We start from the raw sequence: 15,750 nt of genomic DNA on the forward strand, positions 1-15,750 counted from the left end.
CCACAAGTCTTTCAAAGGGAATTGCAGAAAAGCACTTAATATAAACAGGGCTGTCAATTTAACTTGTTAATTTAGCATGATTATTTATCACAATATGACTTGCAAACCACACTCCCAACGCAGGCAGCACAGAATGAATATGGAGGCGTTCACACGACTGCGTCTTGTGTTCAAAACAAGCTGGATGGAGTACAACAAATGGAACTGAACGCAAGGATCTCGGGATGGTTTTTAAATTCATACGGTGTCTTAATGCACTGCTCGCATTTGAAGATGTGAGTCAACGGCCATAGACACGTGAACTGAAATATAAAACTACACTGAATAACAAATTAAATGCTTTTGTCTGTCTCAAATAACGCATTTCAGTGTAGTTCATTCAATTTAGTGACTGGCATATCATATAATTCCTTTGATTATTATTACTGATTGCGAGTTACACAACAACACAAATGCAGTGGTGGCCTGGCACTATGCCACCTGAGATATTAATGATGTTTATTATGGGTCAAATTGTAACCTATAATATATAAAGAGCATTCAATACAACACTATCATGCAGTTCCTTTTACACTTTAAAACTAAGGTGACGGCTAATTTAAGATGAACAAAAGAAAAGAAAATCAAATACAATAAGAAAATAATCACTTTTCATTACACCATAGACAAGGCAACAACAAAAATATTATGATAAGACTAACATTCTGCTAAAAATACTAAGAATCATAGTGGGAGGTTGACGGTATAATATAATAATTGTGTTGAAATGCATCAAGTCAGAAACAACATGCCAATTTGATCGATCGGTGAAACTGGAGCTGTGTACTCAAGACTTCTGGGTGGGGAGCTCGGTGAGCTTTTGAATGGGAGGCGAGTTGCAGCTTGCGCGTCATGTCCTAGGAATGAACTTGTTGCAGCGTGCACGCATGGAGGGATTATTGCAGTTATGCGATGGCAACACTTACCTATGGAGTGATCGGCACCTTTTGATTTGGTGTATGCCAGGAAAGCAGCCAACAGGAAAATGGAGGACAGCAACTCAGCCCTGCCAACGACACCTGTCACCTGCACATAGCAAAAGATTTCAACAGCTCAGTGTGCAAATCTCTCAACATTCATAACAGGTGGAATTTCAATTAACTAATACATGCCATTCTGATGCATGCAAATCAAATATCTTATGTTTGACTGACGTTAAGTGTGTGAAGTTTGTTTTTACACAAAGGTTTCTTCTTACACCACGATTGGAGATTTGATTCAAAGTCTATGCCATGAAGAGTCATGTAACAGGTGCAAGAGGAACCAGTTTTAAGCAATCAATCATAACTGTAAAACAGAAATTATTTTTTCCCTTTCATACAACCTGTGAGAACTTCTGCTCAAAATAATTCAAGCAATTATATAAGTTCATCATATGGTATAATTAATTGTGGAGTCCAAAAAAACAACTTTTAACGCATTTCTTTCCATTATAAATTACAGCATAAGTATATAAATTTGAATGAAAAGTTACATTTCAGAATGTTTTAATATTCAGTTTTGCTTCGTGGACAGCAGCACTCAAACTGCATGACCTCCAAAAGTTTGTGAAAACCCCAATGACTACGACTTGAGAATGATCCAAATAGCATCTTGTGCCTCAATGGAAGCAAAGAATCTGACCTTTGAGGAGTTCACATGCTCAGTGTCACAAATTTGCTTATTTAAAAAGTGACCTTAAAATATTTCTCATTCACTGAACGTCATAACGTTATCCAATTTTCCTCCTAGACTCTGTTTATTTCCAGATTTAAATTCGATTAAGATAAGCCATTTTATAATGTGTCTGATTTATACCTCAGCGGCAAAAGTTGGAGCTTCAGAGTTTGATTCATTTCTGTGAATCACTAAACAAAAGGAATCAACCTTAAATGGTTTGTTTGCATCATGTCTAAAAAATATTAATTAAAAAGCATTTTTCATATATTTTGTTAATTTAATGACAAAAAGACTTGTCTGTATTTTAGCTTTTGCAATAAACATGGTTAATGTAATTGCAACAGTGGAGATATCAAAATCCGAATGACACGTCTTGGGTATATATTAAGGCCGTCAAAGTTAACGCAAATTAATTTTAACGGCACTAATTTTATTAACGCAGCGTGCATTTTCTGTTTGACCCGTGGCTTAGCCCGTAGTTGGAGAAATGGAGATGCACAGTGTTGCCAACTTAGCAACATTGCAGACCCCTTTAGTGACCTTTCTTCCCTTCAATAAAGCACCCAAACCTTATTTAGTTTTTGAAATCGCAGCACAGCTATTGTCTTCATCTTATGTTTATTTGATTTCATCAGATGACGGCACGATTATCAGGATTTTTGTGCAGACATCTTGGAAGGGAAAGCTTTAATATAGTCGCGTTTCAGTCACAATTTCATATTCATTCCGTTGTCTGACAACAGAAACAGTAAAATATATAAATGAAAACAGTTTCATTGAGAATTTAGCTGCATCAAAATACAGTATGTGGGCACAGAGAGGGAAACAAATGTAATAATATAATAAATGTACATTTTGCATGTTCAGAAGAAGAGCTGCCCTGTCCTGCAAAAAATGTAAACAGGTTTCTGCAAGTAAATTGCTCAGTGCAAAGAAAGAGAAGTAATGGGAACCTAGTATTTCTAATTTCATGTGTCTAATAGACATGAACAAGTTCTTTGAAAAACATCTATGACCTTTGAAACATGTCTACTCTTCATGCTCTGTTGACTATGGTTTCAATAATAATAAACATACATTTGCATAAAGCATCCATATTTGTCCATGCTCATGTTGATTAGAGTATTAAAAACTTGAAAAGTATAAATTTAAGGTACATTTAAAACAAATAAAAATGTGCGATTAAGTTGCGATTAATCACGAATTAACTATATACAGTGTATGATCCCATTGAATGTAATGTAAGTTGCTTTGGATAAAAGCATCTGCTAAATGCATAAATCCAAACTTATTATTACAAAAATATAATTGATCAAAAACAATTTAATATTTAGAATTATATATTATAAACAACAAATATAATATTAAATAACCATTTTAGACTATTTCAGAGTAAACAATTGAGCATAATATTATTCATTATTATTACTAAATGTTAGATTTTTAGTTATTTTTTTGCTTATTAGGCAGGAACTTTTTATGCAAGGAAATGTACTATACATCATTTCTATAGTTGGTCTAAAGATAAGCACTGTGGTAGAGGGTATAATAGTTTTAGAGAAAGACTAAGATCAGATTAACACTCCAGTTCTTAGGTCACCCGCTCAGGGACTGATCCCCCAACCATTTCACGAGCAGCACAGATCTCTACCTGATAAACAATCACCAATCCTATAGTAAAGTACTCCAATCAGATAGTGTACCACTCCATTGAGATACAAGGTCAATTACCCTCTCTGAGGGTTTTGCCCTCATGTTGTCCTTTCTTTTTAAGTGATATCTCACTTAAAAAGAAAGAACAACATATGATATATGAAACAAATATTGACCGAAATGAAAAAGGCTCAATTTCAAACAGCTTTTCCATGAATTAAATGCAATGCACACTAGAACAGCAAGTTCTGTCTATTACTGCCACCATGAGGTGGCATCTGCAAAGACACTTTATTCAAGTTTTTGTTCCTCAAGTTTGTGCCAAAGATAGTTTCCTCAAGCAACAAAGGCGAAGAGTAAATCACGAAGGAAACTTCAACACGATTGAAGCATGTTGATCAATAGAGTCCCTTTACATCAAAGTAGCAGAAGCTAATTCCACAAATGAAGCTCAACTTCATGTTTTGGTTACATAAACTATGTTGATGAATCTGTGACATAATAGCAGTTACTTACAGCCTCTGTGTGAATGGGATGGACAGCAAACAGCAGAGCCGCTATGAGGCTGGTGCTTCGGTCCAAGAGCAGACGGCAGAAGTGGAGGAAGAGGACACACACCACGGCATGGAGAACCACATTGAGGAGGTGGTATGATGAGGAGCTCAACTCACTGAACAGGTAATTGAGGCGGAAGGTGAGAACAGTAAACGGCCGGTAGGACTTATGGCTCCTCTCCTGGAGAAAAAAAAACAAGGTTGGATACAAGCCTCCAAAAACATCACGTCTTGAGAAACCGAGCTGAATTTCTTCAAAGTTACCTCTGACATAGGTGTGCCCCAGAAATCATTGAGGAAAAGGTTCTTCAGTGGTGTGGTGGGGCGAAGGTCTTTGTTATCCAAGATAGCAGAGACATCATCGAAGACGAAACCACAGAACAGGCTGTTCCAGTAGCAGCCCACCACCAGTCCAGTCAGAAGACAGATCTCCTTCCAAGACACTACAGCCATCACTGATGTGAGACCTCATTGAGCACTGCAAGAGCAGAGGAGAAACAACTGTGATTCCTGATATGATCCCAGCTTGATTCTGATTCAGACCATTTTGCTAATGAACCATTCAGACCTTGTGTGAACTGCTTTTATTCATTGCATAGAACTCCTTTATTCATAAGACACGGTATACACAATAATTTGAGCTTTTGAAAGGTTTACGAATTTTATAGCACCACCAACAGACTGAGTCGAGTCATTTCCTGTAGCCTTCTCAGAGTAGCGCACTACATAAATTCACCCAATTTCATCGCAATTATTTGCTTAAGAAATAATATCTGTTTTAGTAAACTAGGCCACGCCCTACATTCTTCACTGACCTCGGATGGCCATGCTGGACTTCAGAATGTTTTTGATGATTGTTGACAATGGCCTTCAAGACTACATGCATGCCAGATTTGCTATAAACCAGGGGGGAAAAAACAGTATTGTGGAAAGGTTTCCATGGTTCATTCAAAAAATGAATAAAGTCCATATTTCTATTTCTGTGCTCTATATTGCCATCTATGATCATCGCTTAGTAGTGGTCAACGTTTCAAACTTTTTACGACCATTTATGGTTTTATCTTCTATTTTAAGGCAGAAAATTGGTTACTGTTATTTATTATTATTGATGACAAGAACGGTGTTCAGAAGCTCTGCCTAAAACTACATATTACAATGACAGTGTTGTCGTATGGCTTCCCAATAACAAATTTGAGAGTGATTGATGCTGCCTTTTCAGACCATTTGCCAATTGTGTTTGAATTTGTCTGCGTTTCCACCACCCCTACTTGCTCTCAGTCTGTAAGCTACTCGCGTTTTATTCAGCCACTCACTGCCAGTTTATTTTCAGAGCACTATCTAGCAAACTTTGCAGATGCTGCCTCTTTCGACAAATTAAACACGGAAGAGATGTTGCAGGTTTTTACTAATTCCTGTTCCATTTCTATTGATTCTGTCTCTCCCCTTAAACCAAGGAAAGCGAAGAGAAACAACATTTCTCAGCCTTGGTTAAATGCAAACACCCGTGCTCTCAGACAGGAGTGTCGTAAGGCAGAGCGAAAATGGAAAAGGGACAAACTCCAAGTCTCATATCAGTGTTTAAGGGCGTGTTTAGCTAGTTATCAAAAATCAGTCAAAGAGGCTAAGTTTGAATTCTTTTCTAAACTTATTACTGAAAATGTGAATCGACCGAGGATGCTGTTTAAGACTTTTGATCTGCTACTAAATCCCGTACCTGCCCCGTCTCTTGATCCATCTCGGGAGACCTGTGAAAACGTTTTAAAATTTTTTGACAACAAAGTACTGGATATCAGAGCTTCTATTAAACCATCGATATTTGATCCTCCATTGAGCTGTTCACCTACAGAGTTGTAAACCTGCTTTCACCCCATTTCCTCTGTACAGCTAGCTGGTATTGTTTCTAAGGTTAAATTGTAACAGCTATCATTAATAACTCTTTGGAAAGTGGAGTTGTACCTGCTAGTTTTAAACATGATATAGTCCATCCTCTGCTAAAGAAACCTCATCTTGACCAATCTATTTTTTTAGTAATTTTAGGCCTATTTCTAAATTGCCTTTTATCTCAAAATTGTTAGAGAGAGCTGTCTACAGTCAGTTGGATTCCTACATTAGTATGTCCAATGTCCTGGACACTTTCCAGTCGGGTTTTAGATCACTACACAGCACTGAAACTGCATTGTTGAAAGTCAGTAATGACCTTCTGCAAATTCTTGACACTGGTTCTCATGCGGTACTTGTTTTGTTGGATCTTAGTGCGGCATTCGACACAATTGATCATAGTATTCTGCTACAGCGGCTGGAAAAGTGGGTGGGTATTCAGGGTACCGCTCTGCAGTGGTTGGCCTCTTATCTTAAAAATAGAACCTTCTCAGTGAATATTGTGAATTTATCTTCCTCATCGGCTCCTTTGTTATGTGGCGTGCCCCAAGGTTCCATCTTAGGCCCTCTTCTCTTTTCACTATACATGCTTCCTTTGGGAGCCATTTTTAAGAAATATAAGATCTCTTCCCACTGTTATGCTGACGATACACAGTTTTATCTTCCAGCAAAAACTGACGGCAGTGGCTCTTTGGATGTGCTTGACGACTGTTTTGAGGAGATAAAAGGTTGGATGGCTGATAACTTTCTACAATTAAACGAAAGCAAAAGTGAAATTTTGATTTTAGATCACTCTAGATATTCATCTGATTTTAATTTAGGGTCCCTTTCCGCTAGTGTTCAACCCTATGTAAGAAATCTTGGGGTTACATTTGACTCGTTTCTTAAATTTGATAAACCAATTAGTACAGTGGTAAAGGGGAGCTTTTTCCATCTTAGATCCATTGCTAAGTTGAAACAATTGTTGCCTCATAAAGACTTGGAGACTGTAATACATGCTTTCATAACATCTCGCTTGGACTACTGTAATTCCCTTTATTGGGGACTGCCTCAATCGGCGATTTCTCGCTCACAAACTGTCCAGAATGCTGCAGCGAGGCTTCTTACTGGAACAAGAAAGAAGGATCACATTTCTCCAATCCTAGCATCTTTACATTGGCTTCCTGTAAAGTTCAGAATCGATTTTAAAATAGCTGTTTATGTGTACAAGGCGCTAGCGGGCCAAAATATATCAGTGACCTTCTGATTGATTATTCTCCTCAAAGAGCTCTTAGGTCCAGTAATCAGTTTCTTTTAACGGTCCCACGTTGTCGCTGTAAAACCAAGGGTGGCCGGGCTTTTTCAGCTGCAGCCCCGAAACTTTGGAATAGTCTGCCTGTAAATGTGAGACTCGCTCCTTCACTAGCTAGTTTTAAGTCTGCTCTTAAATCTTATTTGTTCTCCCTGGCTTTTGAAAAAATTTTTTTTTTTTGCTGTATTGTATTTGTTGTACAGCACTTTGGTGCAACTCTGTTGCTTTTAAATGTGCTATAGAAATAAACTTTGACTTGACAAATAGTAGTAATTTTTTTAAAATCTAATACAATGAAAAAAAAATACTAGTACCTAAAACGAAAAGTTAAAAATAAAAGCCAATTAAAAATATTATTAATGTTATATAAGCGTATTTAAACAATACTTCAAACACTGCTACAAGTGCAATATACATCTGGAATATTAAATTTTTTGAATATTTTAGAACAGATCAGAGCTGGACATATATATAATCACTATAAACAAAACCCATGCCTTTCAACATTTCATTCATTTCGATGCCTGTAAAACAATTTTAAACCCCCCTGAAATGATCCATGACCTTTATAACCCTGTTTAAATCAGCCCACAGCTCTGTGACCTTTTGCCGCTATGTTGTAAATCTAAAAGCACGAATAAATCAGTCGAATGATCAGAATAATACAATACTCTTGTGTTGAATGAGCGGAGCTCATAAATCAGGACCAGCCCATCCAGCTACCAGTTAGCATTTGCTTTTCATTGAGATTAACCGAATAATTCCGTCGTTATAGTTATAAAAATATCAATGCAACATCCATCACTAAAAAATAAGGAATTTAGTGATGATTAGACGAAAGTGGATTAAATCAACAGGACACTGATCTGATTAAAGATCAAGTCTAACAATAGCATGCACTGACTTCAGTCATTTAAACAATCACTCTCAATCCGCCATCAGTGATCGGTAATATATAATCACATGGACAACTCACCTTGTCATTTCTGGTTAAAACTAAATGAAAAGAGAATGTGTGTTTATTTTAACGTTAGCTGAAGCATCAAGTTCGATCTAAAGCATTGAATTAGCAAGAACCAAAAACTGCTTCCGGGTAAAAATGCTTGGCAGAATAAAAGTTATGAGTTACAAAGCATTGGTTTAAAACTTTATGTTTCGACAATGTCATTCCATTAAAATATATATATAGAGATAGATAGATAGATATTTTTCATATTATATCCTTTGTAATGAACGTACCGCATAATGGAGAATAATTTAATGAGCTTCAGAAATCGTACGGCGTCAAAACAAGAGTTCAAATTACGACGTTCCGCTTTACGACTGTTTTCATTGTTGCCTAGCAGCACAGTAGAACAAGGGGAGCACAAGATGGCTAGGCTGTTTTATCAGTAAGGTCTGAATGCGTGATTTTCTCTTTCTTTTTTATGAATACGTACACAAGTCGCATTTGTGGCATTAAGCAACGCATTTAAAACCAATACTAACTTTTTAACACTATACCTAACAAACTAAGCAAAATATGACCAATTGTATTCAATGCTAAAACAATAATTATTGCTAATATCTAGATAGTCTTTTAATCTCTTTTTTTATTGTAAAGTTGTTATTATTCTGTGTTCTTATATGAGGGTTAATAGTACCCTCCCTGTAAGAAGTCTATGTGAATAAGAATATCGTACATTAGCATTGCATTTTACTGTCTGTGTAGTAGGCTGGCAATAAAACGCCATCTGACATCTAACAGGTTAAATCTTGTTCAGTTCATCGCTGTAGGACGTTTATACAAAAGCTAAAAGATGCCTGCAGCCGCAGACTGGAAGCTGCTGATGGGAGTAGACCCAGAAGATCTGGGAGAAGATGATGAGAAAATCTGTGATTTGATTTTGATGGTAAGTGTGTCATTTTAAGGCATAAAAACTGTGTAGACAAGTACAATGATCAGAAATCAGAATCTACACATTATTCATTTTTTGTGTTTAAATAACTTTTTGTATGACAGTGATAAAAATTATATTTAAAAAATTTTTGGGGGAAAAATGTCAGAATCTTTAACATATCCTAAATCATGTAAACACATTAACATTTTAATAATATTTTATCAATATTTTTTATAATAATTTCAATCATTTTTCAATATGATTAAAAGATGAATATGAGACAAAACTACAGAATGTCACATTTTATTATTAGCCGTTTCAACACATAGATGTTTTACCAAATAAAAAGAACAGCACTTTTAGAGTCCATCCCACTCATTGATGTGAGCATAAGTATTGGGACAGTTGAACATAAGGCAGATATAAAAGATTAAAAGCTATTATTTATTTGCAGATCCCTTGATCACAATCACAGCAGTGAGTCTGTGACCCATAGACATCACCAGACTCTTGGTCTCATCCTTTCAAATACTTCTCCCAGCCTTTAATGCAGCCAATCCCAATTGTTGTTTGTTTTGGGGAGTTTCTGCCTTTACTCTCCTCTCCAGCTGGTGAAATTCATGTTCAGTCAGATTTAAATCTGGAGATTGACTCGGGCAATCTAAGACTTTCCATTTCTTTGCCCTTATAAAGTCCTTGACTGAACTGGCAGGGTGTTTTGGGTCATTGTCCTGATGCAATATGAAGCACGTCCCAATGAATCTGGTGGCATTTTCTTGAATATTGGTAGGCAAGATGGTTTTGTACCCTTCCAAAATTCATTCTGCTACTGTCATCATATATTAAGTCATCAGTAAAGTTGAGAGGGCCTGTTCCAGATACAGCCATGCATGCCCATGCCATGACACCACCTCCACCATGCTTTACAGATGAGGCTGTATGCTTGGGATCATTTGCAGTTCCCTTTTTTTCTCCACATTTTTGCTTTCCCATCACTTAGATAAAAGTTCATCTTTGTCTCATCTGTCCATAAACAGTTCCAAAACTCTTCTGGCTCACCTTTGTGCTTGTTTGCAAACTCTAATCTTGCCTTTCTATTTTTGGTGCTGGTCAGAGGTTTGCATCTTGCTGTATAGCATCTGTAATTCTGTGTCAAAAGTCTCCTGAAGACAGTAGATTGTCAGAGCATCACCCCAGCTTTCTGGAAGTTGTTAGTGATTTTACAGACATGTCTTTTAGGATTCATTTTCACAACTTTTATGATTTGTCTGTCGTCAACTACTGTTGTTTTCTCAGTCGATCAGGTAGTTGTTGGTTGCTGGAGTCGCTGGTGGTTTCCAAACTCTAGATTTCTCCATGCCCTTTGTTTTTGCTAGAGCTCTAATTGACTTCCTCTTTTCTTTTAGCATCCAAATTGCATGCTTTTCTCTCAAAGTCAGCTCCCTCGTCTTCATCCTGGTTTGTGTGTCATCATCGAATGATAGATTCAGAATACAGAAGTAATGGATATAACTGATACGACACATTCCCTGCTTTTAATATCTGAAGAATTAATGGAACAAGACACAGCTGATCACTTAGAAAGACCTGTGAGGCAACTGTTCCAATACTTATGCTCACATCAGATAGGAGGATGAAACTCTAAAAGTGCTGAACTTCTTAGCTGGTAAAACATGTGTGTGTTAAAACGGCTCATAATAAAATGGGACATTCTGTAGTTTTGTCTCATATTCATCTTTTAATCGTATTTTTAAATGCCTTGACTCCACAGCCAACAGAGCAATTTTGTCTTTACTGTTCCAATACTTTTGGAGGGCACTGTGTGTGTATATATATATATATATATATATATATATATATATATATATGTATATGTGTGTGTTTTAGGTTGTATAATCAGACTACTATTTGATCTAGAAAGGAAAAATCTAGAACTGGAAAAATGCTCAAGATTTATTTCTTGGCTTTGCTTCCAGACTGATATCTGCTTATGGGAATGTGGGAGGGACAAAAACATTCTCCCTGCAAATTCATCTGACAATCATGCTTTCCTTCCCACGTAGGTCAAACTACGGGACCTGAAAGCAGATGATTCAGAGAAAATGGTTCAGCTCTTTAGAATCTCACAAACACTCCTGAGGGTAAGACTCATACGCCGTCACCACACATCTGCTTCTTTCAGTTGGAAAGCTTTAAATTTCTTTTACTAATTATTTTCTGGTCATTGAAGTCTTACCATCTGCAGTTACTGTCAGTCATTCTAATAGTATCGTGTGGGTCAGTCTAGATGTTACATTTGATGTCTTACTGACCCTCAGATGAAACTGGACGAAATTAAATGTGCCTATGAAGTTGTAGACAGTGCGGGTGCAGAGCAAGCAAGAATTGGTATGTACAGTCATTATTCTATTTGCATTTCCCACAGGAAATAACAGTGCTTGCAAGGTAACAAAATAATAGTGTTCAGGTCTTTGTTAAATGCTAGAGCTTTTCAAGCACTGTAATTGTTTCAAACATCATCCTAATATTGTATTGTTTATGGTTTAAAAGTTATAAAGTTGATTGTAAGAATTTTAACATATTAGTGCAATTTATTAAGTAATATATTTATACTTGTGTATTAAATGATTGCAGAAAACGAGCTGAAAGCCAAAGTCTTAAAGCTGGAAGGTGAGCTAGAGGTAAGGGAGGTAATAATTGTGTGAACAAGTGCACTTATTTGATTTGCATCATCTGTGTACAAGTACAGTCTTAAGAGGATTACAGGCTTAATTCCTTGTGTGTTGCTGTCTGTTAAAACTATAGTTGTTCTTCACATCACATTTCCTTTGATATGTTTATTATTGTGCAATAAGTGAGATGTCATTGAGCTGCACAACTCACCAGTGTCAGAGATATATACAGATGGAGAGTTTTGGGTCTTGGGTCTTGAGCTTTACTCAGATCCGCCTTGCTTCCTGTCCAGATGGCCCAGCGCGTGATGGGAGGGGGTGACACACGTTTCCTCCGGGATGAGATTCACCAACTGGAGAGTCACCTGGAGCGCAAAGAGAGAGAGGTGACCCAGCTGGAGAAGGAAATGGGCAAGGAGAGGAAAGCCAATGAGGAGGTAGGCACTTTCCACAAATAGGGTACAAAAGAGTGGCAGCGACCCTGAAGTCTTTTTTTATCAGTAAGTGGTCGGTGAAAGGAAGCGCTAATCCTTCAGATATTCACCGTCAAGCTCAAATTAAATATTATATGAGCTGTTGAATTTTTTTTCTATTTTATATGATATTTGTTATTTCAGTAACCCTGTTGCCAAAATTTGGGACATAAATAAATGCATTTTAAAACTGTAATTTGTGTAATTTGGTTATTTTCCAGCAATAAACAGTAAATAAACATCATAATTAAAAAGATAAAAGTTGATAAAATGTAACATAATAATAAAATATACCTTAGATAATAGGAATATTAATTTAAATGTAGTCAAAACATATCAAACATCAGGAGCTGTTAAATAAATTGAAGAAAAGTCATTTTTTTACAATAACTTGAATGCTTGACTTGATGCACGTTTAAATTTGTGTAGAAATTGAGAACATAGAATGAGATTAATCCCTTTTCTTCCTGATGTGCTGTAGACAGGGTCTGATAAATGTTAGGCTTTGGTCATTAAAATCCAAAAGGTTCATCATTTTTACTGCAATTAATTGATTATTAAATCAACTAAAGGTGTCAAAATTATTTATTTTAATTGTTGGACAAATATCCTGTTCAATTAAAAACAAAAAATATGCAATAATAATCGGGATGGTGTGGGATTGAGAACAACCTAATGCATTGGTTATATGTTTTGCATCTCACAGCTGGCTCTCCGCGCTGAAGAGGCAGAAGAGAAGAACAGGAAACTCAAAAGAGAGGTATGTCCAGTCATTTCCTGTAGAAAAGCTTTTATATGGACTACGATCTTAAATCTTTCTCTTTCTGTTACTTTAATTTATCCATTCCATTCTCTCTCATATCACCTTTATTTGCATCTCTTCTCAGCTTTATTTCACAACTGATCATTTCATTTTTATGCATGCCTGTTATTGTTTTCTTTTTATCCTTTTCTTTTCTTGTTGTCATTTCTTGTCAATGCCCCCACAAGATAAAGCAGCTTACAAAGAAGGTAAGACCCCAGATTAGGCAGAATTAGAGAAGCCGGTCTATTTATTAGAAGCATGTTTATGTCAGTTGGAACAGCACCACCAGTCTCATCTGTTCTTCGGGGTGTCCTTGGATAAATTCAAATTGCCATCTGGTTTGGCATGTTTTGTTGTTGTTGTTGTTTTTGCTATGGTAGACAGTTTCATGCATTTAAAACAATTTTCCCAGGGAATCATTTAACTAACCCCACCACAAAAACATGTAAGATGTGTATGAGGAAAAAAAATACTGTACGTTTTCTTTACAAAATAAAATATATTTTGTTAAAAGTGCATATAAAAAAAAAAATTGTTATTGTCATTATCAAAGCTACTCATTTTAAATACATTTTGAAATTATATAGCTATAACTTCACAAATATGTTTTGTCTGGAAAACAGTGCTATATATGGCTTGTGAAGTGCAGATTTCTAATTTGTTTATCATTTTCAGTCTATTCTTACTAAAGCAAGTTTCATTAAAACCTTATACATTAGTCGGTTAGATGATCTTAATTTGTATATGAATCATCTTAACTCGCAACAACTCGTAGTAAAACATCAGATGTACATGATCAACATAGCACTCCATGATAGAGCAAGTGTTTGTTTGTTGTGTTTTGTTTTGTGCCTGAAACTCTCTGGAAGTGGCCGACTTTATTACTAAGCCCTGAGTGATGGCTTCACTGCTGTGCAATTATAGAAAATTAATCAACACTACTCTAATGTGAGTCAAACGTCTGGAATGAAAAATTAAAAAGTGCTGTGAATTAAGTAATACAACACCCTGTAATGATGTATATAGCAACTCAATTTAGTAATAAATCATGCTTGACAGCAGGTTGAATAATGGATTTGTTTGTTACTGCAGAACGAACAACTGCAACAAGATGTGGAGTTCTACAGAAAGGAGGTAGAGCAGAGAGAGCCTCTTCAGACCAAAGAGGAGAGCAATGAGATTCAGAGGAGACTTACCAAAGCCAACCAACAGCTCTACCAGTGCATGGAGGACCTGCAGGTAATCCACAAATCACCTTCAGCCTGCCATATAATGCCATCTCACCTTCTAGATTACACCTCTAATGCCGCAGTTCTTCTTTAATTGAGACATATTTTACACATAAATCATTTTCTCCTAAACATAAACTGAAAAGATGAAAATAAATTTACACAGTGAAAAATGTTATATGTATATATTAGTGCTGTCAAATGATTAATCGCATCCAAAATAAAAAAAATTGTTTACATAATATATGTTTGTGTGTTGTGTACACACATGCATGTATATACTTAAGAAAAATGTTATGTTTATATATTAAATATAATTACATATAGTTATATGACTATAAATATATACATGTAAATATTTTCAATATATATATATATTGTGTGTGTGTGTATGTATACATAAATATACACAGTATATACACATGTAAACAAAAACTTTTATTTTGGATGCTTGATTAATCTTGATTAATCATTTGACATTTTATATATGTATGTATGTGTGTATATATATTATAATTTATTTTTATTTTCACTCTTAATTTATACACATACACTTTAGTAGCACTTACATTTTTTTAAAAGTCCACATATATCAGTATTCATGATTTATTTTTATTTTTAATAGTTTTTAATTTTTATTTATACTGTATATTGTTTTCCTCTGTTTATTTACCTATAGTGTCATTGTGTAACCTATGAATCACACGCTCACGGAAAATAGATAATATTGCAGTATTAATATGTAAATGTGATACCAAAATGTGTGCAGGTTATTTTTCATGTGGTGGGTTTTCAATCTTGGTGGTGTCTTTTATTTCAAAAGTAGCAAGGAGAGTCCTGTATATATAACCTTTTAAAGCATGTTTCAACTGCAGTCTTCTGTTATGTGTCATCTTCATTTTGTAATCCACAAATTCTCCCTAATCCCAGCATGCCGAGGACATGGCTGCCAACCTGAAGAGCGAGAACGAACATCTGCAGAAGAATCTGGAGGAGTCTGTGAAGGAGATGGAGAAGATGACGGATGAATACAACAAGATGAAGATCGCTGTCCAGCAGACGGATGCCATCATGGATCAGCTGAGAAAAGAAAGAGATCATGCTAAGCTTCAGGTGCTTTAATCAAGTTTATAAAACAGATCACTTCAGTCCTGAATGCTGATTGGTCGATATAAGTTTGTGCCACATGAATTGGTTCTACTAGCTACATTTGGCAGAAATAAATAGTTTTGCATAAATCTGAGTAGTTTGTGTGTGTGCATGCATGTAATGGGGGGTGGCCACTTTTATGATTGAAAGAAAAATCAATTATTGTTGTTATTATTAATGGATTCATTTTAAATGGATGTCTTTTTTAAAGGTCAGAGAGCTGAATGAACAAATCCAGGCTCGAGTTGAAGAGGACGACCCAGTTATGGCTGCCGTTAATGCCAAAGTTGAAGAGTGGAAGGTGAGCCCAACCTCGTGAATGCTAGCTTTGCCAAATAAAACCAGCTTATATTCAAATGAGGTCAGGTTACATGAATTTTCCCCTTTTCGCACTACTGCAGAAGTGGCTGTTGTTGTTTTTCTTTTGTTTGTACGTGGTTTTACCTGTATGAAATTGCTCACGTCTTT

The 15,750-nt window shown here is 36.0% G+C and overlaps 2 protein-coding genes across 4 annotated transcripts in view; one reads left to right on the plus strand and one right to left on the minus strand.

The window, feature by feature from the left end:
- LOC306868550 (protein O-mannosyl-transferase TMTC3-like) overlaps positions 1 to 11,936 on the minus strand; it is a 37,132-nt gene extending 25,196 nt beyond the window's left edge. Inside the window, exons 1-4 of one of the 2 annotated variants that reach the window (XM_079414785.1) lie at positions 11,838 to 11,936; positions 4,170 to 4,383; positions 3,868 to 4,086; positions 966 to 1,065 (exon numbers count right to left, since the gene is read on the minus strand). In XM_079414785.1, the coding sequence (XP_079270911.1) occupies positions 966 to 1,065; positions 3,868 to 4,086; positions 4,170 to 4,358 (508 nt within the window). In that variant the 5' untranslated portion in view covers positions 4,359 to 4,383; positions 11,838 to 11,936. Of the gene's footprint in view, positions 1 to 965; positions 1,066 to 3,867; positions 4,087 to 4,169; positions 4,384 to 8,050; positions 8,189 to 11,837 lie in introns of those variants that run through there. The other variant, XM_079414784.1, reaches the window with a different exon arrangement.
- LOC306868549 (centrosomal protein of 290 kDa-like) overlaps positions 8,406 to 15,750 on the plus strand; it is a 29,051-nt gene continuing 21,706 nt past the window's right edge. The window contains exons 1-11 of one of the 2 annotated variants that reach the window (XM_079414782.1): positions 8,406 to 8,470; positions 8,838 to 8,966; positions 11,018 to 11,095; positions 11,273 to 11,342; positions 11,589 to 11,635; positions 11,920 to 12,063; positions 12,806 to 12,859; positions 13,090 to 13,110; positions 13,997 to 14,143; positions 15,064 to 15,246; positions 15,494 to 15,583. In XM_079414782.1, coding sequence (XP_079270908.1) covers positions 8,874 to 8,966; positions 11,018 to 11,095; positions 11,273 to 11,342; positions 11,589 to 11,635; positions 11,920 to 12,063; positions 12,806 to 12,859; positions 13,090 to 13,110; positions 13,997 to 14,143; positions 15,064 to 15,246; positions 15,494 to 15,583 — 927 coding nt within the window. In that variant the 5' untranslated portion in view covers positions 8,406 to 8,470; positions 8,838 to 8,873. The remainder of the gene's footprint in view (positions 8,471 to 8,837; positions 8,967 to 11,017; positions 11,096 to 11,272; positions 11,343 to 11,588; positions 11,636 to 11,919; positions 12,064 to 12,805; positions 12,860 to 13,089; positions 13,111 to 13,996; positions 14,144 to 15,063; positions 15,247 to 15,493; positions 15,584 to 15,750) is intronic. The other variant, XM_079414783.1, reaches the window with a different exon arrangement.

The sequence above is a fragment of the Barbus barbus genome (genome assembly GCF_936440315.1).
Source record: "Barbus barbus genome assembly, chromosome: 50".
In the NCBI taxonomy this organism is placed as follows: Eukaryota; Metazoa; Chordata; class Actinopteri; order Cypriniformes; family Cyprinidae; genus Barbus; species Barbus barbus.